We start from the raw sequence: 25,627 nt of genomic DNA, 5'->3' as shown, positions 1-25,627 counted from the left end.
AGATTTTCAGTACAAATCGGCAATTTCATACTTTAACCCCTATTATTACAGTTAGCCAGCTGCAATTATTAAACTTTGTTATTCGGAACATTTATTATTTCACTTCGTAAAATATTTTATTACACGAAAAGCTTTCCCACACTGATTCTTTTCGCGTAAACATGTGGTTGCAATTAGTAAGCGAAATTGAATAAATTAACATAATTAATAACTCGTTAGGAAAAGACAAGTTTTGCCCGTAAAAAAATTAAAAAATTATATTTGGGTAATTCTTCAAAGAACTAAGAAGTAATTGGGTTAAAGTACTATAGTACTATAATATAATTAAATTATTTTCAAGTTCAAGTAGTGCCATGAAAATCGGGCTCTATAATCAGGCTCTGCGGATTTTATTAACACTTGTGTAAAGTATTAATTGCACATTGTTATGGACATATTATAATCTGCAATTATTGTGGACAGGCGTGTCGCTTACCAACAGGCCCATGAATTGTTCGCCCTGTCACTTGATATTATATTTTTTTTTAAATATGCCGTTGAAAAAGGATTATTTGGTTTTTGGTGTTTAGTTATAAAATATAAAAAAAGGTAATTTAAAACACACCTGGTCAAGCATATGAGGGTTGCTTTCATATCCTCCAATGTGACAACTCTCCCCTTGAATTTTGATGTATAGGTTGACATCGTGGTCTCTGATGTTGGGGCAGTTGCGGATTTCAGGCACAGAGTCCGAAACCACGTATGCGTGTTTGAAGGGAATTAAAGGCAGTGAGGGAACGCCGGCAAAGCGCGCTACGCGAGGACCCCAAGCTCCTACAAAGTAAATCATGTATTACATATTCGAATACCTACATAAAGTAACTAATAATTTTAGTAGCAGTAGAGCTCCTTGTTAAAGAATACATCCAAGGAAGTACTATCATCTTGCCTACTTCTGCCGCCAAACGGTAATGTGAGCATTACTGTGTTCCTGTTTTGAAGGTTAAGGGTGCTGGTGATTCTGGGTCCTGTAATTACAGGCATTTGAGACCTGGGTCAACTTCTGTCTCAGGGTGACAAGCGCAGTTGCATTTTTTTTCAAATCTTTGTGATTTAAAGTTCTGAGTGGCGCTCTGGCACTGCAACTGCTATGGACAGGCTCGTCGCTTACCAGCAGGTGCACGACTTGCTCGCCCCGTCACTTAGTATCATAAAAAGTAAATAATTAGAACATTACATTCATGGATATTTTGTTAGTTTGCCTTTTTATTAAAAAGGTAGTTATTTCTGTTAAAAATAGTGAAGCCATATCTCCGAGAATTTGTTGCTAGGCATAACCCAACAGTCACTTACACTGTTTACTTCTAAATGAAAAGTTTTTCTCGGTTGGAAACATATCCACATAATAACAATTGCTTTATGTCACCCAGTTACAAATAAAGTTGAGATAAAAGTAGGTCAAGTTCAAGATTGTTTTGGTAAAAAGTCTCATGTGGTTACACCTTCATACTTTTGCAATTACAACATAATAAAACTTCCGCGTTATATACATAACATATTTTGCGTGACTGTGTTGTAGATATGTAAATTATGCCGCCAAGCGGCGGTGAGCATTACTGTATTTCGGTTTTGATTACTTTATGTACTGGTGCTGGTCTGACCTATCAAACTAATACACTGTACCTAATATCAAAAACAGCATTTTGAGAAAAAGCTGCGTAAAAGACATTTCCGTTTTTTTGTAAATTAATAACATATAAGATGTTAATAACATATAAAAATAGATTTTTTTAACTTAAGTTGTACATTAGACATTAAAGAAATCTATCTAAGCATTATAATTTTACTTTAGAAAATAAGTTATTTTTATTGGAAAACAAATTTATTTTTCCTTGATAACAGCCGAAAGATTCTTGTTGTTATGAAACTACAAAACACTGTATTAAGTCTTGCAGTGTTTTGGTTTGACAAGGTAGTAGTGAAATTAGTGGCACATGAGACTTGTCAACTTATGTCTCAGAGGGTGACGGACGCAGTGGTAGTGCCTCTCAAATATTTGCGGTTTAAACTTCAACTTTTGTATCTATGGCTCCGTCGTTTTGCGCGACGGTTTCGCCAACGCCAGGGTTGAAAGACATGTAGTGCGGTGGTGAGATAGATTCGCAAAGCTCGTAGTGGTACTGCAACTGCTATGGACTACACTGAGAAGTCTAGAAAGACTGTAGTTATGTATCTGAGTAAATATATTGAGATGTATCTCTAGTAGTAGTCTAGTAGACTGCTTGACTTTGACTGCCTCCGTGGCCGAACGGTTACCATGCCGGACTACCACGCAGAGGTCCCAGGTTCGATTCCTGAGCCGGGAGAAATATTTGCATGGCCTACATCTATTTCTCTCGTGAGTTTGGGTGTAATTTGTGGTTGTCTATGTGTGTGTCCATGGCACCCGCGACACAGGGTTTCCCTAGTGTGGGGCTATGTTAAGTGTGTGCGTAAAAAAAGATCTGCTTCTTTATATAACGAATATGTTACCTCCACAATTTACAACACACTTGGTCTTTATAAATCCTTTTTCTGTATGAATTCCTGTGACTTCCTTGTTGCCAAGAATGTTGTGGGCGTAATGAATGTCTAACACTGGACAGTCTTCGTATACCTACATAGAATAAAAAAAAGTAGCTCAACGAACTTCTACATTTTTTGAAATCGGTTAATGATTACTGACATGTTTATGGGATTTTTCAAAACAGAAATACCATCTTTTTCTGCAACTATAGAAAATTAACCCAATTTAGGTATTTCGTATTTTTAAAAGGACATAAATAGTTATGTTTTACGGTATGGTAGACCTATATATACATATGTATTTTGCTTTGAAGTCAAAGTTTATTTATGAAATGAAGATTATTGTTTGAAATCACTTACTTTTCCACCATTTCTCGTGGCAACTTTAATAAGGGCATTACAAGCCATACTAGGGTCAATGGTACCGTCTTCGGGCGAATAAAGTGCCATTTTGAATATTGACGGATCCAATATCGGAAAAAGCTTCTGTGCATCCTCTGGACTCAGGACTTGGCTTGGGATCCCCATTGCGTTTCCCAGTGTATGTAGACGCATATATTCTTGTGTGCGGAGCTATAGAAGTAAATTGGAGACGATTAGTCATCGTTTGGATAAAGAAATTATCGTTGGTTTTATAACAAAACGTATCTTAGTGCTTATTGTCGCATACTATTTGTTCCAATGATATCTATGTACATACTAGCGTTTCTGTATTATTTTGACATCAAGATATAGGGTCAAGAACACGTCAAGCTTGACACTTACGATTCAAATTCAACTCTACTCTTGCAATAACGGTCCAAAGTGACCAGTATGCTGTGGTGTGTGTAAAATTAGAAATTAGTTTGTTCTGGACCGCTAATTATGGTAAGAAAAATTTACAATCACATAGCAATTTTCATAAAAGAAATTCAAGAATTTAAAATTTTCTCCAAACCTCTAAAAGAATTCCTCACAAATAAAACCTTATATTATATTATTTATATTATAAGCTTACTAACTTTTTAGATAGATATTAAAGAATTTTTCAATGACAAAATTCAATTTATTATGTAATTAATTTGTTTGTTCTCAATTTATCTTATACATGTAAAATTGTAATGAATTATTTAATATGATCTCAATTTTATTGCTTTTATAATGAGTAAGTGCCCTCATCACTTTGCCATGCCCTTACAGGGTGTCACATGTACATTTTCAAACCACTGTACTTGATATAATATAAATGTGACAATGCAATAAATGAATGAATAAATGTCTTGACTGTATATTAATATAATAATTATTATTAATATTGGCTTTTTTATTGGATGTTTGACAGTGGATGTAGGTATATCTTTATTTTGTCATTATTAACTGTATACAAATCTTTTCAAATAAAGTAATGGCTTATGACTCCAATTGAATAATGACAAGTCAGGGTCTCACCACACTTATCGGCAAGGATTCGCATTAAACCGATCAGAAAAATCTTTATGTTCATTTAATAAGTGCGAAAATAACGTAGTGCGTTTCGCGTTGGCGATTCAAGTGGAAGCGAAACGCGTGACGCCTTTTTCGCTCTTATTGTATAGACTTAAAAGTTTTTCAAATAGGTGCCCAGGGCTTTTCCGTGTGAATAAATGTACCTTACTCCGCGATATGAACATGCCGCCATTATTTATCCAGCCTGCGTACTCGCCGCTTTCTTGTTCCAATCCACTATAAACTGCTCTGGAGTCACGTAGCAGATGAACCTCCAAATCACAAGGCCGCAGAGACCATACCAGACCTATGAATGGATTAGAAGACATCGTATCAATTAAATGATAAGGCAGATTAATGTTTTATTCTTAGTTAGAGAAATTGATCGTGAATTTGTATCTTAATAAAAGAGTTCTTTGTCATATTATAATCGCAACTATCTTCATAAATAGCAACGTCGACGCCCCTTCACCAATCATCTGCAAAGACGCCAAAGATTCGAATACGCTGAAAAACTAAAATTTACTTTTCCTTATTTAGCTATAGAGCGGCAAAAACATTGGGCCCTTACGCTGAAGGTAAGCCCATCTGAATGTTAACAATATCACGACCAAACTCTTGTAAAAAAAAAGTAGGTACAAAGTTTGATGGACGAGCTAGAAACTGAGTTGCCGGCAAGTCTGAGACTAAAATCTCTCAATCTTCTCATTAACAACGTCTACACAGAAAAAAAGGATTTCTACTAATAAGAAAGAGCAATTTCTCAAAATATTTGCTAATTCTGAAAACATATTTATTTAAAGTAATAAAATATTGTCATTACAAAGATACTGCTTATCTTTTTCTAATACAATTTTACTCTTAACTTTATTCTAACTTTGAGACAAATACGTTCACTTCAAGATTTTATTTCATTTCTAATCAATTAATTGGACATTACTTACATCAAGAAATTTTTTCCTCTTACATCAAATCTAAATAATCTCAAATGAATCCCCAATTTCTTGGATGTATTTTAAGAAAATATTTTCTTAGACAAAAAAAAAGTTATTTTGCCAATAAGAGTAATATTCTAAATTCGAGAATACATTTTTTATGGCAACATTTTGCTTTGTCATTTTCAATCATGTCGTGACATGTTGAAAACGCGCGCGCTCCGTCTCCGTGGCCGTGGTATCTGCGATTGAAGAAGCCATCCATAAATCAATAGCCAATTATTTAAAATGTGAAGCAAAGTGAACTATACTTACTTAGTTTTACTTGAAATCTTAAAAAGGTAAGGCAAGGAGAATAAAATCTTAAAAAGGAACTGATTTTTCTATTTGTTGTTTGTGGAAACAGTAATGGATTCGTTGAAAGAACTTTTGGAATCGTGGAATTTACCACAAGTTGTAGTGACCAATTTTATTGGTGAGTGATTTGATGTTATTATGAATTAATTGTGTAAGTATTACATTTTTATGCACATGATGATATTTTGTACGTAACGTTGAATGTAAGCGTAAAATGGAGGGATCTTAGACGAACTTTTCCTAGAAATAGGTATACAGTATACTTAAACATGGGATTATTTAATTTATGAGTTTTTATGTAAATAATCTCTGTTTAGAATCCCGATTTAATGTCGTCATTGTTTATTAAAAATAATATACCTATCTACCTTTGAAATGCGTGACTTCGACAATTAGCATTTTACAATAGAAACTAACTTTTAACTGCCTCTGTGGCGGTTACCTTGCCGGACTGCCACGCAGAGGTCCCAGGTTCGATTCCTGGGCCGGGAGAAATATTTATACAGCCTACATTTATTTCTCTCGTGAGTTTGGGTGCAGTTTGTGGTTGTCTATGTGTGTGTTCATGGCACCCGCGACACAGGGTTTCCCTAGTGCGGGGTATATTCAGTGTATGTGTTATTGAGTGTGTGTGTTATTAAACTAGAAGTAAAATACATAAAAAGATATTTGATTTAATTTGACTTTATTTACAAACTTGACTACTTTTGCAGAGAATGGTATAACGATTGAACATTTCCCCAAATTAAAACTAGACAATTTGAAAGAATTATGCCCACATATGGGGACTAGACTATCTTTAGAGGAAAAGATAGGGGAGCTTATTACTGCACAGGTGAGGGACCTGTATGTTTAAGTTAAAAAATTTAGTTGAAAGTGCTTTCATACGTCAGTATGAAAGCACTTTATATATCTTAACATAGTTTGACTACAAAATACACAATATATTCTATTTTTTTAACTTTACAGGCAACGACGGATGCAGTATCTGAATCAACTGATGATCAAGTCATTATTACTCCCACCTCCAGTAAATTTGAGACAAGCACCAGTGATTGTTTATTTTTGTTAGTTTTTTACCAGTTTATTAGTTTCATTAGATGAACTACAAATGGTCGACATCTTGGAAACAACCAAAAGTGTATCTAGAAAAACATTTCCACATTTTGATTTGGAGACACTACTGCATACGTCAGCAGGTGGCAATAGTATTTTAAAATACTATGAAACATATGGTTTTCTCAATAATACCAAGAGAAACCAGTTGACTGATATAATTATAAAACATATATACACATACATTGTCAATTAGTAAGTATATACTGTATATATTAGTAAGTATATACTGTGTTCTGATTACTTTTACACTTCCCAATAATACATCATCATTTTTTTAGCCGGATAACCTATGAAGAATATAATATTATATCTGCGAAAATAATATCACTGTTTCCAAAGGAGTCAATAGGCACTTATTTTACCAAACCTATAAAAAAAAATAATTCATTTAATGGACGTTCTACAGTAGCACGAGGAAAATTGGTGGACAAAGTCCGTAACCTTCTGTATAAATATGGAGACCACACACAAGCGACAATCTGGCACTCTAGAAAATGCTCCACCGTTTAAAAGACAGTATATTCAAGGTTTGCAAGGTAATTTTTTTTTAAATAGGCTTGCAATTAAACCCACTGACTTTCACTGGGTTAAAGCAATTTATGAACCTATTTAGGTATTTGAGAGTAGGTATTCTAAGTCGCATTCTGGGTTTTTAATACAGGTAAATGTAACTGTAAATCCACTGTAAGTGGGCCCCATTTACAGTGGTCCAAAAATTTTTCTACATAGAGGAGTAACAACCCATTTAAAATAAACATTACTTTAGCAAAAATCAATAGCTTAAGTTATGATTTTTTTATGTACTTTCTTGAAAATTTTCTACTCTAGTCAAAAGTTTAAAACTAGTCTATTTTGAAAATTATTCCACTAATTAATTGAAATTTGGTATTAAAGTAGTAGTAACCATGTAGCTAGCATGCAATGAACCATTTTTGTGTTTGTTCTTAGATTACTCCGTTATTTTTTAGACAATTCATGTTCATGAGTTTCTACAATTTTAACTCTCTAATGGTCATAATGTACACAAAAAGAAAATGTTTAAAAACATATAGAGAACTTCTGATAAATAGATAGGTTTGAGAATAATTTGATGTAAATCTGAGCTGAACCAATGTTTTTTTTTGAGAAATTAAGTTAAAATTGTTTGAATAACGATTATGATACTGGTGGTGGTTTTAATGACTAGAATAGAAAATATTGAAAAAGTATGGATGGCAACGTGTCAAGTTACACATTGACGTATCTTGTTCCGTTGCACTGGAGGCTTTTCAAATAAAAATGTGTGGTCTGATGTGCTATTGACTGTAAATAAATAATCATGAATTCTAAACTATTGAATTTTGCTGAACTAATGTTTATTTTCAATAGGTTGTTTTGTTACTATATCCTCTATCTAAAAAAAAATCTATAATATTATTATTATTAGATAGGAACAGGTACTTACGTGGGATAGGCATTTGTCAGGTGATTGGAATGCAGGTAAATAATGAAAGTCTTACAAAACATTTCAATAAGGATAAAATGAAACACTAACATGATTTTTTTTAGATTTACATTTAAGAGATATACTGTTTCTCAACAATAACACCGAACCATGGGGTGAAGTAATACAAAAATGTAAACATACGTTTAAAGTTCGAAAAGAAAGTGAACACAAGAGCGTTCATGAGTTTCTACAAGACTGGAAAATATTATCAGACAAAAGAAGTGACATATTGGTATGTAATCTGTTTTCATATGTTTTACGTTTCATTTCTGAGCTAGGGTCCCTCCATCTTGACGCAGACCAATCATTTTGACAACTATGATATTTGTTTTCAGATAAACATTGACTTCGACTTGTTGTATCCAGAAAAAGGGCTGAATTTTTATTTAAATTGGAAAATATTTTTCGAAAAAATTATTGCTTTTAAACCGAACAGAGACGAAAGAATCTTGAACCTTATTGAGTCACTGAAAAATTTAGACAATGATTGTAAGTGTTCGTTTTTAATTGTATAAAGCTTGAGATAGAATTAGTAAAATAAATAATAATAATAATAATAAGAAAATGTTTATTTCAGTAATGCAATTAACTTTACATTAACAGTGGATGGTACCTCCTATTAAGCTTGTCAAGCGTCAGTGTCAGGAGGTACCGCTCTTCCATAGCTATAAATTCACATTTAACATTTTTAACTTAGTCTGTCTGTCCGTCAGTCCGTCTGTCCGTCGGTCCGTCCATGTGTCAGTGTGTCCGTGCGTGCGTGCGTTCGTCTGTCCGTCCGTCCGATCGATTGGATCGATTGGGCCGATCGATTGAATTGTCTGTTTGCAAATGTTGTATTTACTTTACCACAATGTCTTTCCTTCTTCTCTTCGAAATATTTAGATCTAATTTAGAGGCCTACGTTGTCTGATTAAAGTTTGAGTGGTATAGAGTTTCGCTACAGTGGCTAAATTTGATAGATAAAATTGTATAATATTATTTTCAATTGTTACAGTAACACTTCCTGCTGAGCTTAAAATACTCGCACATCTGGTGCCTCCAAAGGGAAGAATTTCAAAAAAAATTAAGTTCACTACTCAGCAATTGACTCCTTATATATTTCTGTGCCGGTATGTTTTTTTTTAATAGCCCCGCCCTAGGGAAACCCTGTGTCGCGGGTGCCATGGATATACACATAAACAATCACAAATTACACTCAAACTCACGAGATAAATAAATTTAGGCCATACAAATATTTCTCCCAACCCGGGAATCGAACCTGGGACCTCTGCGTTGGCAGTTCGGCATGCTAACCGTTTGGCCACGGAGGAAGTTATATATGTCGACTCATCCGAAGTCCGATATGATTATATAACAAAAAGAGAATAAGAACGTTACGAGAATAATTTCGTTATTCAAACTAAGGCCTGTGTAAAGGCGTTTTGACAATTTATATATCTTATTTCGTTTCGAAAATATAAAATCCAACAACAGTCGATCTGACATTTACTGCGAAGAAGAACAAACGAAATGTACTATGTCCTGAGAACAAGTAGTCTTGCACATATAGATCTTTGTTCTACGGATGAGTAGGTATATATATATAAAACTGCCTCCTGTATATAATATATGTATTTTTTGTTTTCAATATTTATGCCTCATTTATAATATTACTTTGTGGTAAAGATTGGCTCACAAATCTGTTGTGGATACTTATTATGTTTCATGTACTCTTAATACTATCTTAATTTCTAGAATGCTGGCGATATAGACCAAGTAATCAAAGAACAAAAACAAAAGGCGACAAGCAAGAAATTGTCTATTCAACCCTATGTTATACTCCAGGGATTAGATATGTTATACTCCAGGGATAGTGTGATTGTTTAAATTATTCAGAAGGGTTGTTGCAGTGCAAATTTATATAAAATAAGTAAGTTACGTAAACAAGCCCTAAGGTTTATTGAATTATGGTTTGTCACACATATATGCATATATGTAGGGACACGAATTTTATTTCTGTGAGTTGTAATTTAATTTTCTATGTTAAAGTTTTTCATGTCAATAATTCATTTTGTATTTTACTAATATTATGCCAGTATTGTATACGTGTACAAAAAATAAACGTTTTTTAATTTATTTCCTAAATAAGTATAATCTTTTTATTATTTAAGTCGTTTTGTGTCAAGTATTTTAAGCCTGCAATTTTATTTTGTTTAAATTTGTGAACAATTCTCAAAAAAATACAACCGTTTTCAAGAAGCAATAATTATAATTTGATAAAGTCGGAACGTCATAACAGCAACGCCAACGACTTCATTAAAATTAATTGTTGCGTTTTGAAGGCGGTTATATATTTTTTTTAATTATTCACAAACTATGCCCTTAGGCTCAATTTATATAGCAGCGGAACGGAATGGAAGCGAATTTTTGTAACGTTATTGTACATAGCACTATGAATTTTATGGTCAATTGTGTAACGTACATGCTCGAGAATGCTCGAGCATTCCGCGGAAGATTTTGGCTCGTATCTAGTTTGTACCGTTACACAATCGACCATAATTTTCATTATGTTATGTATAATATCGTTACAAAAATTCGCTTCCATTCCGTTCCGCCGCAATATAAATTGAGCCTTATTTTAAACAAACAAAATGACTTAAATCAAAAATACCCCACATTTTAACCCAAGACGGTAAAATCTTACATTAAGATTTACCCCATATTTTAACCCAAGACGGTAAAATCTTACATTAAGATTGTAATGGACTTATTAATAGAAAAAAAATTTGCTTTGATATAACTGAACCAAAAGTCATAATTTAAGAAATTTGGTTTCAGAATGAAATCAAACTTCTCTTAAACATAGAAAACATAAATCTTCAGTTAAATAATTATCTCTCAATTTTCATTCTTTTTTTTTCAAGTCAAAATCAGAAATTTCTAATAACAAATAAATATTTTCTTGAATCTAGAGTAGCTTTATGACTTAAATAAATTAATTTGCTCTTGGATTAAATATTTCTGTCTTAGAACTAAAATACACTTTTGAGACGTTTTTTTACTATTATCAAGTAATTATTCTCTAGCGTCTATAGGGAGCGAATCGTTTTCTTGGATTTAATAAAATTGTCTTCATACAAAGAAATTTGTCTATTTTTAAGTAATCTGTTTTTACCGTGTATACAGCAGGATCAAACACGCAGATATGTTAGCGATTCTCATGACAATCAATTATATAAGCTTACTTTTAGGGACCATTATAATTTTCTAGTATCAAAAACTTGAAAATGTTAGGATTTGTCACTAGAACTACTAAAGAATTTAAAAACCCCAAGACCCTTATTACACTGTTTAATACTTTAATTAGAAGCACTCTTGAGTATGCCTGTGTCGTTACCTTTCTACGAGGTTCACTCTAAACGTTTGGAAGCCGTACAGAACAGAGCTCTCAAAATACTAAGTTACAGATCACACATGGGTCGCAAATTGTCGCGTTACGAAGAGAGGTTATCACATTTTAAGGTTATGTCCTTAAATTCTAGACGTAGGGCACAGGATCTTCTACATTTACATAAATTACTTCACGGCAGCCTTAAATCGTCAACGCTTCTGTCTCATATTAATTTTAAAATCAAGTGCAATCCACGACGCCTTCCTAGACCATTCGTATTGAATGTTTATACTAATAATACTTCTTTTTACAACCCTTTGACGAGAATGTGTCGGGCCTACAATGACCTTATGGCTGACCCTGGCGATGATTTAGGGATGGATATATTTGATGGTAAAATTAAAAGATTTCGCAATCGAATCCACAACCACCACGGTTTCTCTCTTTCATGGTTATAGTCATAGTAATTCTATTTTATTTTATTTATATTAATTTACAAACAATTTATATTTCAAACAAAATTGTTTACTCATGATTGGTCATGCTGTATGTACATGTTTAGGTTTACATTCAAGAGTAGAACTAGTAGTAATGTTTAAGCTTTGGTTAAGGAGGGAATGTAAACTGTTTTGTACATCTAATAAATAAAATAAAATAAAATATCAAAAGTCAATTTGTGCCATGCAATGTGATGTAGTAATACTGGTACTGACTTTCTTAGGACAATACGTCTAATGTTTATGTATTTAAATTGTGCGATCATATAATAGTAATTTAATTCGTTAGGTGTTATTTAGACGGTGTCTCACATCACACAAACAATTGCACTTTTAGAGGTAGGTATTGCGTGAGCAATACCTACCTGAGTGATCACACGGTAGTAAGATTCATGACACTTGACAAACAAAGAGTGAAATAAAAAATAGCATACAAATTAAGTATAGGTACCATTAGATGTTCGAAAAGGTGAAACTTCGTGATGTAGGTAGGTATGTTTGTAAATTAGAATAAGAGATCTTTATGTAATTGTGTTATTTTTACAAACACGTTACCGTAACATTGAGTGCAGATACCGCCATCATCAAGTAAAAGTACAACGCTGCTATGTCTCTATTAAAGTAATTATATTTCAGTCTTGTATTCTAAACAGAACAGTCTTATCAGTCTCTTTAATGAAAGACGTTCAGGATGTGTACAGGTCAATGGTGTGTTACTGTTATAATACATAATGTAGACAAGACCAGACAAACAGAATACGATTACGATTTATTACATCTCTCTACGTACATATCAGCGATTATCGATCTTAGAACAACATAATAAGGTATGTCTTAGTGGTAATAACCGTTTAACTAGGCCAGACATATCACAACACATTCAATTGATTCCAACGAGATTTAACTCTAGTTCGTCCTATTTATCGATAGAAGGGCAACAATCATTTCATTTACGCTCTTCCCATTCAACATGGGGACTTATGCTACATTTTGCAGTGCAACATAGGTATCTATATATCTATTCGTATGTTAATAGCAATTTAGTCAAAGAAAAATATTTTGCATTGCTCTTTTTACCTTACAGTATCTTTGTTTTATATGAACTGACCTGCCGTGTGCCATGTCGTGCCGCTCGTCAGTTTAGCTCGTTCCAACAATACTGCATTGACTCCTCGTTTCGTCAATTGATATAACGTGTTGCACCCAGCTATACCTCCGCCTAAACATGAATACCATTAAATAACAATGGTTAGAGTAACTCAGGTTTTATTGTTCAATTGATGGACAGTCAAATGTGTGTAGGATTCGAAATGATACAACTTTTGACGCTGTTTATAATGTACAAAAGACAATCACCATGTGATTAGAGCAATCTAATCATTTGACTTATTGACATTCAACTAAACATTGTATATACATGGCAACAGAAATTCGTTTGCGTGAAAGATTCTATGTTTATTTTATTAAACCTGACAATTCATAATGAAATTGCCTACTGAGTAACTAATAAAAACACCATACTTGCCCACAACGACAACATCAGCAGATGACACCAAATCCTCACTAGTGGCGAATGACCGTCTTTCATATCGAAAATATTTCAAATAATTCCTTGCCTTGCATCTGACACTGCTGTTTTTAATGACTTTGAACATTTTAAAATTTACTCTAATAAGAGAGGACGCGTCTAGATTGATGATCGAGAGAGGAGTGATACAATAACGAGCGGTCAACTAGAAAACGCTCAAATAAACACTGTTGTTGACAATTACAAAATGTACTTATCGCGTTAAATCTTTATCAGTCAAAGTTCACGTGTGATGTTATTATAGAAGTCTATTTATTTCGTCCGCAACTTTTTAATTAAAATAGGGCAATAAAATTGCTAAGATATGGCAAAGCAAATAATTACTGTTATACAAATATTGAAATAATAAAATATGTACGTATACGTCTAATAATAGATTATTATATACTTATTATTATTTATATATTTACTTCATTGATGAGTAGTGTATTTATTTACAGAGCTTTCATTACAATATATTCTTTGGTTGCACCCCCCTTTCCAACTCTTAAATTTCCATCCAAGGTTGCCTGGAAGAAATTGCTACTTAGCAATAAGGTCGCCTGTTGTACATTGGCTTACTCTGTGATACTTACATTACTGTTCTGTGTTGTCATTGTAATTTTAATGAGCAATAAAGAATATTTCAATCATTCATTCATTCGAATTACAACGACACAAGACACAAACAGTCGGAGAATGCAAAAAGAAAACAAAAAATTGCAAATAACTTTTATTAAATACAATTACAAATTATAAACAATAGGTGTAGTGGATTGTCTAGTGTCTAGTCTAGTCAACGTTAAACTAAAAATGAGGTAAAAACTAAAAATGTAATTCGTCGTTGGGATTATATTAGTTATGCGGCGTCACGTTATAGCGCCAGTGCCTAGTGTTTCTCCGCTCTTGGCATGTTAATTTAGGTCTCGGTAATTATCATAAGGCTTATAACTCCTTTTAACAAAAACGAAGCTGTTGGCATTCGGCTTGATCTTCTATGAAGCAGGAATCGCACAGATTTTTACATGATACTGTACTGGTACTAAAAAGCGAGTAATATATGTCATTTTTAGTAAAACTTGAGCACCTGGACCCTTGTATTAAAAGCGCTAGATCGACGTAAAGACTATTCTGATCTCCTTGGTCCGCGAAAAATTATTTAATGTCTTACGAATACCGACCCAGTTTTCCGTATCTCTATTAGAATTATTCAGACCCAGTTCAAAAAGGTGCATTCAAAAGAGCAACAAAATGTATCTACCCCATCAAATTCCTTTACAAATCCTCGATTTCCTTTCGTTGGCAAATCCAGGAATCTTAAATTATCAATGTTAGAACCAGAAGCGAAATAGAAACCAATAATGCAATTTGTCGTTGGGTGTCACTCCGTCCGCAGCGTTGGTGCCTAGTATAGGTCCGCTATTTCGACGTATTTAAATCTTTGTCAATCTGCGATTAACAAATGGTACAGGCACATAGCATACATAATTATTTAATTTAGTAAACATATTCAAGCAATAACGGCGAAGCTAAAAGGCAAGTTATGTATTTCATGCGGAGTACCGAAATAGAAACACGTTAGAGTTAATAAACCGAAATAGAAACTTTGAGATAATCAATGGGAAAATTGGCATTTATTTCCCAAATAAAAAATAACATATTTAGGTACATTCACCTTAACTAAATACACATTACTTAATTCTACACATATTATATATATATAATACTATTTAATTAAAACAAATCGTTAACGACGATGGAAACTTGCATTTTTGGTAATTCAAATTTCGTTCCAAATTGTTTGTTAGTTTATACAAATGCAATTTTTTGGAATCGTAGTTTATTACACAGAGAATGTATATTAAGTAAATTCAGCCTAAATATTTACTTAATCCAAATATGAAAATAATGAAATGCTGTTTTTTAAGAATCCTTAACATTTTTTTTTTCAAATAGTTATAAGGGTTGTTCTTACATTCGAAAATAACTAAATATAACATTTAGAACACAAAAAACATCGGTTTTAGCAACCCTAATCTCTAAAATTAATTGAAAATTAAAGAATGAACGGGGTTCGGCATCATTTTGAAAATATTAACGCTTATGTATAAATAACAAAGACGTTAATAATAGTATTTAAATATAACATTCATTCATACTAAAGGCAAAATTATCGATTATCTAGTAACATTACAACAACAAATGGGAGCACAATTGTTATGATGGTGTAGTTATTATGAATAAAAACCTTTTATACTTTTGAGACAGAGGTCAATAAATATTGGAAGAAGACGTATAACTTACATGTTTTATTGCTTACACATTTAGATTCGAACTTAGAAATAAAATCGGATGGAACTGTATCGGGGAGTGTACGTTGACCGATCTCTTTCGCTATGGTGATCAATCTCTTTTTTCACGTTAAGGTTCAAATTCACATCCTGGTACAGCACTATATACATTAGTTTTGATTATAGTGACCTTCCATACCCACCCTTAGGGTATACGAGAAGGGCACCATAACCCGTGCGTGCACAGGAATCTTTTAAATTCAGGTTCTGACCCCAGATCACATCTTGATACAGTCCTATTACCAAGATATAGTAGTACAGTCTTATTTTCATAAGGCGGCCTGCCAAGGTCTGAATTTACTTATTTCCTCACACAGCAGACGTCTATGGATAGACACGCACTGGCCCCGCCCTTTTCATATTAATAAATTTAACCAATTACAGAATAACTTCCCATCGCCGCTCACCGGCTCCTCCCGTTTTTCGCAATGCATTGATCCACGCACCGCTACGGACGATTTGCGTAACAGCAGACCTGATCCTTAAAATCACAGACCGTAGTGGGCAGCCCTTAAATCAAAATTTCGAAGCTACGCGACTTTTACGGATTGATTTTTGGATTGGATTACATTGGTAATCTGCATTTGTTATTTGATATTATAATTTTTATTCTAATACATTATTTGAGTTGCTGTTTCGTGTGATAGCCTGGGTAAACTCCAAACTTTCTTCATTGAAAGGTTTATTGCATAACTTGATACAGTTTGAACCAGGGTACTGCAGAAATTACTCTTCCCTATACAGTGTGTGCAACAACTAGTGCTAACAGAATATCCTATTTTCTATGTGAAGGTACTACTTATGAACGATCTAAACCAATGTTTAAAATAAGGAAGCCGTACTTAATGCGCCAAGACCAAGCTAGTCGGTTCATATGTTCCTTATTACGTCCGCGGTGGAGAAACTCTTAACATCTTAAAATAGGACAATGTTACCTAGCCGTATGTGGCGAAAGTATATGTGATATTTTATTACACATTTTTTTTCAGCTAACAATCTTAACAGTTTACATATTTAAGGTTATTAGTTGATGTGACGTCATACCGGATTAAACACATTCGCAGAAATAAATTATGCTCGTCTGTTGCGGTAAATCTCGAAAGACTCCGAAGCTGTTTGTCTGATTTCAAGAAGGTAAATGTAGTCGCATGAAAAAACATGCTACGTATCTAGCAACATAATCCAAAGGCTGACAAGTGATATTTAGACCCTCGTGATATTGTACAATTTTAAAGGACTTATTTATTCTATTGACCACGAGTATAATGAAGTCACAAATCAATACAAGAGCCACCAAATTCCGGGACCAAAAGTAACTAGTCAGGCTTTATTGAGTAATTTAAAGAAGTATTATACACTTACAGCTACAATGACGTTTTGGCATCTTCTGTAAAACTCAAAACAGACAACCCAAAGGTGTGATGTTGATTAAATCTAAAATAAATCTACCTAAAGGTAGTCTAGCTAAAGACTATCTTTTCTTTCTTTGGATAAATATATGTCTAGAAGTCGAGCTATGCCTTGAAAGTAAACGTAGATGCTGCACTAATTTACAAAACTTTTAACAATAAGCTCGAAAAGCCCGAACACGGAATTGCGGGGCGAAAACCCGTCGCACATACTAAGACAAAAAAAAGCATGTAATGTTCTAAAATACGCTCAACGCGCACTTGGTCAGATTTGAAACTGACCTAAAACCCTCTCCATGTTAAAGATTAGGACTGAGCGTTATTTTCCAAAAGAGTTTCAAGAAACACTTTCTTTCAAAGTAACGAAAAAACGCTTTCATGTAGGTTTTTGAAACGGTTATTAAAGAAACGACATTTTAAGAAAGCCAAACGGACTCGTACTGCAAGTTATGTATGCATGTAGTTATTTATGACGTCTGAAAACACGTTACGTTACTTGTGTGCGACTGGAAAGAAAACAGTTTATTCGTTCGTGATTCGTTCCAATCATGCGTTACAGAACAAAAGACTTTATTGTATTAACTTAGGTTACATTTTATAAAATAAAGTCCCGAAAACAGTTTTAAGAAACTGTTTAGGAATCGTTCGAAAGCGTTTCACTGCTTCTTTGTATATGCATTTGTATTGTAGATGCATTAAGTTGATATTTCTATGACAAATTAGATCGCCTACAGGACGCCTGAACATTTCGTCGACCAGTTCTATATAGGCCTGGAAAAGTACGCAGGGAGTTTAGTTTTTTTTGGAAAGGCTTTTTTTGTAACTGTTTCTGGAAAGCGTTTCTTTTTAAAAATAACCGTTCGTTTGGTTTTTCGATGGATGTAGTAGCCATCTACATTAAGATGCTCCGAGCCCAACAGTGGGACAAATATAGGTTGAAAATTGGAGGAACTAAATGGCTAACTCTCAGACGTGGTGGGGGCTGGCGACTCGCGGCGGCGTAAGTCCGAGGCGGTGCTGGCGCGCTGCGTGGTCGCCCGCCGCTGCCGCCACAGCTGCCTCCAACTGCGCGCGCAGTGCTACCAGTTCGCGCGTCCGCTGGAAGATGGGGTCCTGCGAACAAGACATCGCATATAAACTGCACAGGTCTTTATATTGTGCAAGTTTAACATCTACGTAAGCGAAATGTAGTACTTCTGTACAAAGTGTATCATAAGGCTCAATTTATACTGCGGCGTTACACAATTGACCATAAAGTTCATTATTCTATATACAATATCGTTACAAAATGCGCTTCCATTCCGTTCCGCCGCAATATAGATTGAGCCTTAGGATCAACCACATTAACAAACCACTCCGTTGGACCTCACGTACTGTATTTATTGTAGGTACTAGGTTGTTATCATGATGCCCTGTATTAATGTAAGGGACCGTTGTGTGTTTACATAAAAAATAAATGTAGTAATGTTACAAATACGTCCTTAAAATGTCAACTTACATTAGTAGTTCTACAATCATAAACCCTTACAACTTAGGTCATATACGTCTTTAGCTCGCTATGGGTTATACTCAGAAACAACGTAAATTAGCATGCATGACCTTGACTTATCTATGAATCAGATTGTTTTGGTAAATTAGCGCCGAACATGCGAGCTGGTAACAATGCACCCAAATCAGCTGATTGTGCGCCGGATCCCAACATCAGTGGCCCGTTATTGCCATTTCGCAGCAAATGACCTTTCACTCTATCTTTAATTCATAGACACTATCGTACACAAAATATTTTTTTGAGTTATCAGAAACAGAAAAAAATGCATAAATTTGTAAAAACAGTTTTTAAAACGAGCTAATTTTTAGTTTAAGTACATTGCGTTTTGAGTTTCTTAATTATTTGTTACCTTTTTAAGCTCATGGCTCTGTTGAACGTCGGTTACGTTAAATAAAGAAATAATAATAATATCATAAAAAACCCAGTGTTACAATATTGAAATTGTTTAATGATGTTTTGGCTAGACGCATCATTAGGGTACGTCTATGTCAGACACGTTAACTAAATGTAACTATTTTTAAATACAGAATTTTGAGCTCTATTCTATGCCATTTAAAACGGATATTTGACCACTTGGCACTTAGCCGCGTTTTAATTAGTGGACGGCAGTATAGTAGGGACGGTGTTGTTCACAGACCACATAAATATTAGGTGTTGTTAAATTGACGTGTTTACGTACACGACAATTTTTTTTATTTCATTCCATTAGCATTACTCAAAAAGAAACTGACATCGCTATTGATTGATAAATGTTATTATACTATTAATGATTATCTACAACACAACTCAATTCAATCACATTTTATATCACGTTTTAATATTTTTGACTTGCATCTGACATGAATTGTATTTTTTTTATAGAAATTTATTTTGACGTTGTAACGGAATTACTATTCTTTTAATACTTCTAGTCCGCTTGTTGGCATAATATGCTGAACTTTTTTAATTTTGTAACATCTACTTTTATTGCAATTTTACAAGAAATAAATGATATTGTATTCAATTCTAATTTATAAATGTGTAAAATAATAAAGTGCGGAAAGTTAGTCATTATTCACAAGTCTCCAGGCTTCTTGGCCCGACCCAAACTCGCCTTTGGGTCAAGACTCGAGACAAGTGAAAATGACAAATGCGCACGTGTATCGAAGGACGTTTTTAATACATTTGCGAAAAAACTACACTGAAAGTAAAATAAAACAGTATTAAAAAAAAACTCATTTTATTTCTTTGTCTGATAAAAATTTAGAGTACAATGGCAACTGTCGCCAGTATTCAGGCACAATAAAATTACTCGTCTCGCGTAATACTCCGGTCATTGTTATTACTCAATGAGCCATCTTTATGGAAAATATTTTGGTATTTTTAAATTTAGCCCGTTGTTTTATAAAACACCTATGCAATTTAAACAAATAAGATGTTTTAAGTAAATATAAGTTTTAATGACGAATGAATTACGTCACAAAGCACATAAATATTAAATAATTATACAACCTCTTTAGTTCTGTGTTTAAGACTTGAAACAACAGTAAATTTAAAAAAATGGAAAAGTAAAAAGCACTAGTGCTAAAAATCCAACTTTCGGTACGATTTGTAGTACGAAAAATACCACGTTTTGAGTAACTGCATTAAAAACCTTGAATAACTATTATACGTATTCTATAGGTAAGCACAAATTCATTTTTGTCAGGTAATCAGAACATAACGGTTATATCCGTCTTACTGTATACTCCGAGGTATGACGGGGTTTATTGAGTAGGTTCATCATACTATTTTTTATTAACCACCTCATTACTGACAAACCAAAATATTTCAGAAGATTTCGGCGAAACTACGGACATTTAGAAACGTTTTCTTACCTGCGGCCTCATAATAGGATTCCATCTACAGTATAATGCCTTCCACAGCTTGATAACTCTGAGCGAGGCGACGGGCACGAGTACCGTCTGCGGGCGCGAGTAAGGTGCAGCTGCAGGCGGGGTGTTTGGTGTGAACGATGATGGGCCCCAATATAGCGGGTTGAGGTATAAGTCCTGCTTGCTATTTATGTATGACCATAGCGACACTGTCTTGGATTTTACTTCTGTAACAATTTCATGCTTTATATTATTAATCTAGCTACAAGGCATTCCACAAACAAGAGGTAGACGCTAAGGGATAGCGAAACCGGCGCACTGTGATTCCCCCATAGGCCATAAATCAAAAAAAATCATTGGCTTATCCCGGTTAGATCAACTCACTAAGTTAGTAACTAGTTAACAAGCTTCCAAAAACTATAAATATCAATGTAATTAGGTCACGTTATCATTCACTTTTGTGCATCGGAAGTGAGCGCATCGCGAGACTAATTATCACCACGTGTGAGTCATCGAAACTTAATCACTTTGTTTTTGAGTGTCACTATTCCAAATCAAGTGTTTACGTGTTGTGAAAGCATGGAGATCCAAGAGCATGGTATGTACTTTTATTATCAATTTTTTTTAATTTTTTTTTATGCATATTTTTTTTATATAATTTTTTTATTGAAGGCAGTTTTTTGGTGAAAATTTTTGGCATAACTTAATTTCCTTTAGACCTACAACTTTTGGCTGCGCTGAGCTGCACCTGAGGTATATGGTTTTTGAATAAGGAGTATGTCCTTATTAAGAGCTATAAGTTTCATTTGCATCTTGCTGCCTCTTCTTGGCTTAAAGGGGTGTCAAAGTATGCATGTCCATAGTATTGAATTTTTAATTTTTTTTTAAGTTCAGCTTTCATATTGTTTTAGGTACATTTTTCAAATGTTCTGTATCGAGGATGACAATTTTTGATATTTGGCACTCTAAAGTGGGTAATCCAAATGAAAAAATGCAACACGTCCTGAGCACTTTGACCGAAACATCATCCCTTTCTGACGACATCGAAAATATTGATTTAGAGACTTTAAGCCTTAAAATTAAGAATATTTGTAAACGAATTTCCCACTACTGGGCAAAGTCGAATCGTACTAGATCTAAATTCTTAGAAAAATATTCAGATTGGCTGCATGTCGTTGAAAATATTGATGTACAGCGAACTGAGTTACGTGTATCTCAGAGCTTTGACGAAGTTAAACCATCAACTTCTTCATCGCATGGCCGTCCGAGAATTAACTTTGACGACACCAGTAAACGTACAAAAAGGAGAAGATTGGCTAGTTTGTCTAACCAAGACCCTTCTCTTGTACAGTCATTGCTCAATGCGTCCGATAGCTTGTCTTGTCCTGAAATCGATTCTAGCGAAGTTTTATCGCTCATTGTTGAAGCTCAGTTAACTCGACATCAATATATATTAGTAAGCAAGCTAGGTCCGCTAATGACAAAATGCTTGTTGCTGCAAAAAAATCATATGTTCAGACTCAATTTAGAGAAAGATTAGGGCTTATAGTGGATAAGCCTAAAAGTGGCGGAAGCGGAACATCAAACGATGGTAATACAGCCAGGCGGTTTTTCTCGAATTCAGAAATTTCCGCTGAAATTACTGGGATCAAGAAGGATCTCCTAGATCGTTGCTGGATCATCCTTCAATGTTTAAATTCGGGATATAATATTAATAAGACGAACTTCGAAGAGTTCGCTTTAGAGACGGCTCGGCAGTTAGTTGCCGAGTATCCGTGGTATAACATGCCTGCTTCCGTTCACAAAGTTCTAATTCATGGTGCTAATGTTATAGATTACGGTTTGTTGTCAATCGGAGAGTTGTCTGAAGAAGCAGCTGAAGCGACTAACAAATACATCAAGTCTTTTAGAAAAAATCATACGCGTAAAATGAGTCGCATTGTGACCAACACAGATTTAGTAAATAGGCTGCTTCTTCGTTCAGATTCCTTCATAACAGGTCTACGAAAGTTACCTGTTAAAAAAAAAGGTGTACTGTCAAAAGCTGTATTAGACTTGTTATGTATTTAAAGTTAATATTGTTGAGATTTAATGTATTTTGGTATAATTTGTGTTTTGTTTGTATTTTGTAAAATGAACTTTTTTATGTATTTTTATTGTTTTAATTTATTCATTTGTGGTTATTGTTAATACAAATAATCATTATTTACACAGTTTTACCATTAAAAGTCGCAGTATAAAATGTTTTAGATACATCGTCTAAAAACAAAATTACTGCGAGACATTTTTACACCTAAATATTGTCAAATATTTTTTAAAATGTATAATTTTATTAATTTACGTTTACCTAATCATATTTTAACGTAATAAAATAAAAAAATAATAATAATTTCGGAGTTACGTATTTATGACCGCCTTAGTATGGAGCGTGAATCACCGTGCGGCGGACAGGTGGGGAGAGCATTGAAGAGGATCTTATGCCAACCAGCGCACTCTGACGGGGAACATCTCTAACGATACCGCGAACGTCTGCCAATTCCGTTTACCCCGGTGCATTTCAGTGGACTCCGGAGCATAACAGGTGGATTCTGTCACAGTATCCTCTAGAGAGAAATGAGCTGCGATATTCCGAAGACGTTATCAGAGTATTGAAATTTATATCTTACTTCAATTGTAATAGCATAAAACATACATTGCTAAGTTTAATATCTAGCAGAATGGCTTAGACACCTTAGCCTGTCCCTAAGGACGAACAATTTTATTACTACTATTTAACGTCTACTACTTAAAGGCGTTACGGAATTCACACAACAGAAGAGAATGCAGCACACGGTAATGCTTTACCGCCTTCTGTTTAAGCGTAACGCATCTCACATGATTTGCGGAACGCGGGCAGGGAACGCTCTCGGTTCATCAAGATCTTGTGGTTTGCGAAAAGGAAGATGCTTGGTAGGGGACGTTGTGCGATATTACCTTTGTAAAAATAAACTACTAATTAAAAAGGAACTTTATCACGGTTACATAAGTTTTACACTAACATGCGGATATTTTATTCATAATAAAATTTAACGAATCATTTGAATACAAACTGTTATAAAAAGAAAAAATTCTGTTTACTAATCTTTGTATGCGCTTACCCTCCTTAACCCGTTCACGTTCAGTGTTAAACAAGAAGGTTCCAAAGCGACAAGAGTACAAATGGTCAACGATGGTGATTAGCAGACGCTCATTGAACTCGAAGGCTGTGGGGAACTGCTGCTGCAACTGCCACACACAGTCCACCCACTGCACGAACACTGGCGACCTGTCTGCGTCCGAGTGTCGCTCGTCGCCATGACCGATTCGCTGTGTGTAAAAGTTACAAAATTATGTTAAACTGAAAAAAATTGCGAAAAATTTTAAGGTTTTTAACAGCGCATACACGCATGCACACACACGTACAAGCAGAGCGATGAAACACTGTATAGTACCAAAGCACAAAACAATAAATACAGTAAAAGTGCTTAGCGGTGGGCACGCCACGTGTGCCAACAGTACGTGGTATTGCGCATACTTGACCTCAGTCCGCCACTTTCGCTTTGTACGTTATGTCGTGTCAATTATCTCGCGCAAAACCTTAAAAAAATGCCTTATTTTGCAACTTTGGAGTGCAAAAATGCTAGTTGCACCTGTAATATTATCTATCGATGGTAGTGTTTCATATCATCATGAAGTCTTATTTTATTTTAATAAATTTTCCATTTTCTGTTTATCGTAATAGATTTTATGTTATAAGAAACGAAAGTATACCTTATATCGCGGCAATAATATCGATTGTTTTTGGAGAACTAATAGGCGTTAATCGTTCGTAGTCTTTCAACTATTGCCGTTAGATGGCAGCACATTGAATGAAATTTCAATATAAAATAGAAAAGTCGAACCTTGCAATGGGCAAAGTTTAAATTATATTAACAGTCCAGGACTTGTTAGTTGTTTACACCTTTTTAAATTAGAAACTACGACCAAACAGCCAAACACTACGATATCTTGAATGAATAAGATTGCATGGTGTTTAACATTATTATAGTGTGAGTTTTGGCAACAGCGGTTCTGATAGTAACCGAGGCTTAAGGCCCGTCCATTGTTTTTTTCTGCCGTGTACCAAACAATACTATTTTGTAATTATGACATCTTCACACCGTTTTGTTGTTTGACAGAACTGTAGTGACTATAGTAGATACCGTTGATTCGAGTGTTAACAAACAAGGTGCTCTTATGACGAGTACAGAAGACCACTGCCTGACAATAAATAGTTAGGGGCTAAAACTGCAAACTAAGAAACATAAATTTATTTTACTAACATAACAGAAAAAACTGGAGGTTCGATGTTTTTGGACGATAACATCTGTAGATTTCGTAATAATATTCAAAATCACTTGGCTTCGTCTTCTCATTAGTCATAATTTACATTTATCTTTATTCCTACTAGTGCACATATCGAAGAAACCGTATGCTTACTTTTTAATGTAAATGTTTATGAGTTGAATAATTATGCTGTATTGTACAATCGATGCCCTACGATACCCGACTCCCTAACCGACTATTTGGTTCTGAGTAGATCAATGTCAAAAAAGGTGTTAAACAAACTTAACCTTTAACCTGTGAGACGTAAAATTAATTTTGGTATGACTCATTATTACATCATTCATGAATGACGTTTAAAGAAAAATTTTTAATCCAGTTTCAAGTTTAATTACATACAAATTTGAACGAAATAACTGGAATTTCTTTACATTTTTCTATTGAATGCGTAAGAAGACTCTCAGAGCGAAAAGGTTGGCAAGGGGTCATGACCCCTAGCCATACATACATATCTTAAGGGTTACCGACTGTATATACGTCAGGTTTATACTTTTTTTTTAATTTAAAAATTTAATCATCCTTGATTAAAACCTTAAATTTTAATATCGATTTGAGTACCATTATTAATAGGAAACTGTTTTGTACGTCTATGTAAGAATAAAAAAAATACTTCATGATCAAAAACATGTCAATCAAAGGTATAATGTATAGACAACTCCTGAATTTATGTTTTGTTCAAGAGCGACATCATATTAAACAAATTTAATTAATATGGTCTAATT

General features: G+C 34.2%; 2 protein-coding genes and 1 long non-coding RNA gene across 4 annotated transcripts in view; 1 reads left to right on the top strand and 2 right to left on the bottom strand.

Annotated features, from left to right (window-relative positions):
• Positions 1–565: 565 nt before the first annotated feature.
• On the bottom strand, positions 566–13,481 carry LOC113233345 (sarcosine dehydrogenase, mitochondrial). The gene is made up of 6 exons (XM_026468449.1): positions 13,301–13,481; positions 12,884–12,994; positions 4,173–4,315; positions 2,905–3,117; positions 2,512–2,635; positions 566–813 (listed from the first exon to the last, which is right to left on the bottom strand). Exons 1-6 carry the CDS (start codon positions 13,428–13,430, stop codon positions 566–568), a joined length of 969 nt encoding a protein of 322 aa, XP_026324234.1. The 5' UTR covers positions 13,431–13,481.
• LOC113232771 lies at positions 5,888–7,035 on the top strand. Its single transcript, XR_003310652.1, has 3 exons — positions 5,888–6,135; positions 6,270–6,611; positions 6,698–7,035. It is a non-coding gene; the product is annotated as an uncharacterized LOC113232771 (long non-coding RNA).
• Positions 13,482–15,087: 1,606 nt separating the features above from the next.
• LOC113232770 (myotubularin-related protein 2) overlaps positions 15,088–25,627 on the bottom strand; it is a 38,553-nt gene continuing 28,013 nt past the window's right edge. For both annotated transcript variants that reach the window (XM_026467554.1, XM_026467553.1), the window contains exons 10-12: positions 23,642–23,849; positions 20,508–20,731; positions 15,088–18,215 (exon numbers count right to left, since the gene is read on the bottom strand). In XM_026467554.1, the coding sequence (XP_026323339.1) occupies positions 18,069–18,215; positions 20,508–20,731; positions 23,642–23,849 (579 nt within the window). In that variant the 3' untranslated portion in view covers positions 15,088–18,068. The remainder of the gene's footprint in view (positions 18,216–20,507; positions 20,732–23,641; positions 23,850–25,627) is intronic.

The sequence above is a fragment of the Hyposmocoma kahamanoa genome, unplaced genomic scaffold, assembly GCF_003589595.1.
Source record: "Hyposmocoma kahamanoa isolate Upper Pololo Valley unplaced genomic scaffold, ASM358959v1 78, whole genome shotgun sequence".
Classification (NCBI taxonomy): domain Eukaryota; kingdom Metazoa; phylum Arthropoda; class Insecta; order Lepidoptera; family Cosmopterigidae; genus Hyposmocoma; species Hyposmocoma kahamanoa.
Note: the sequence above shows the minus strand (reverse complement) of the source record. Positions and strands in the feature narration are given on the sequence as shown.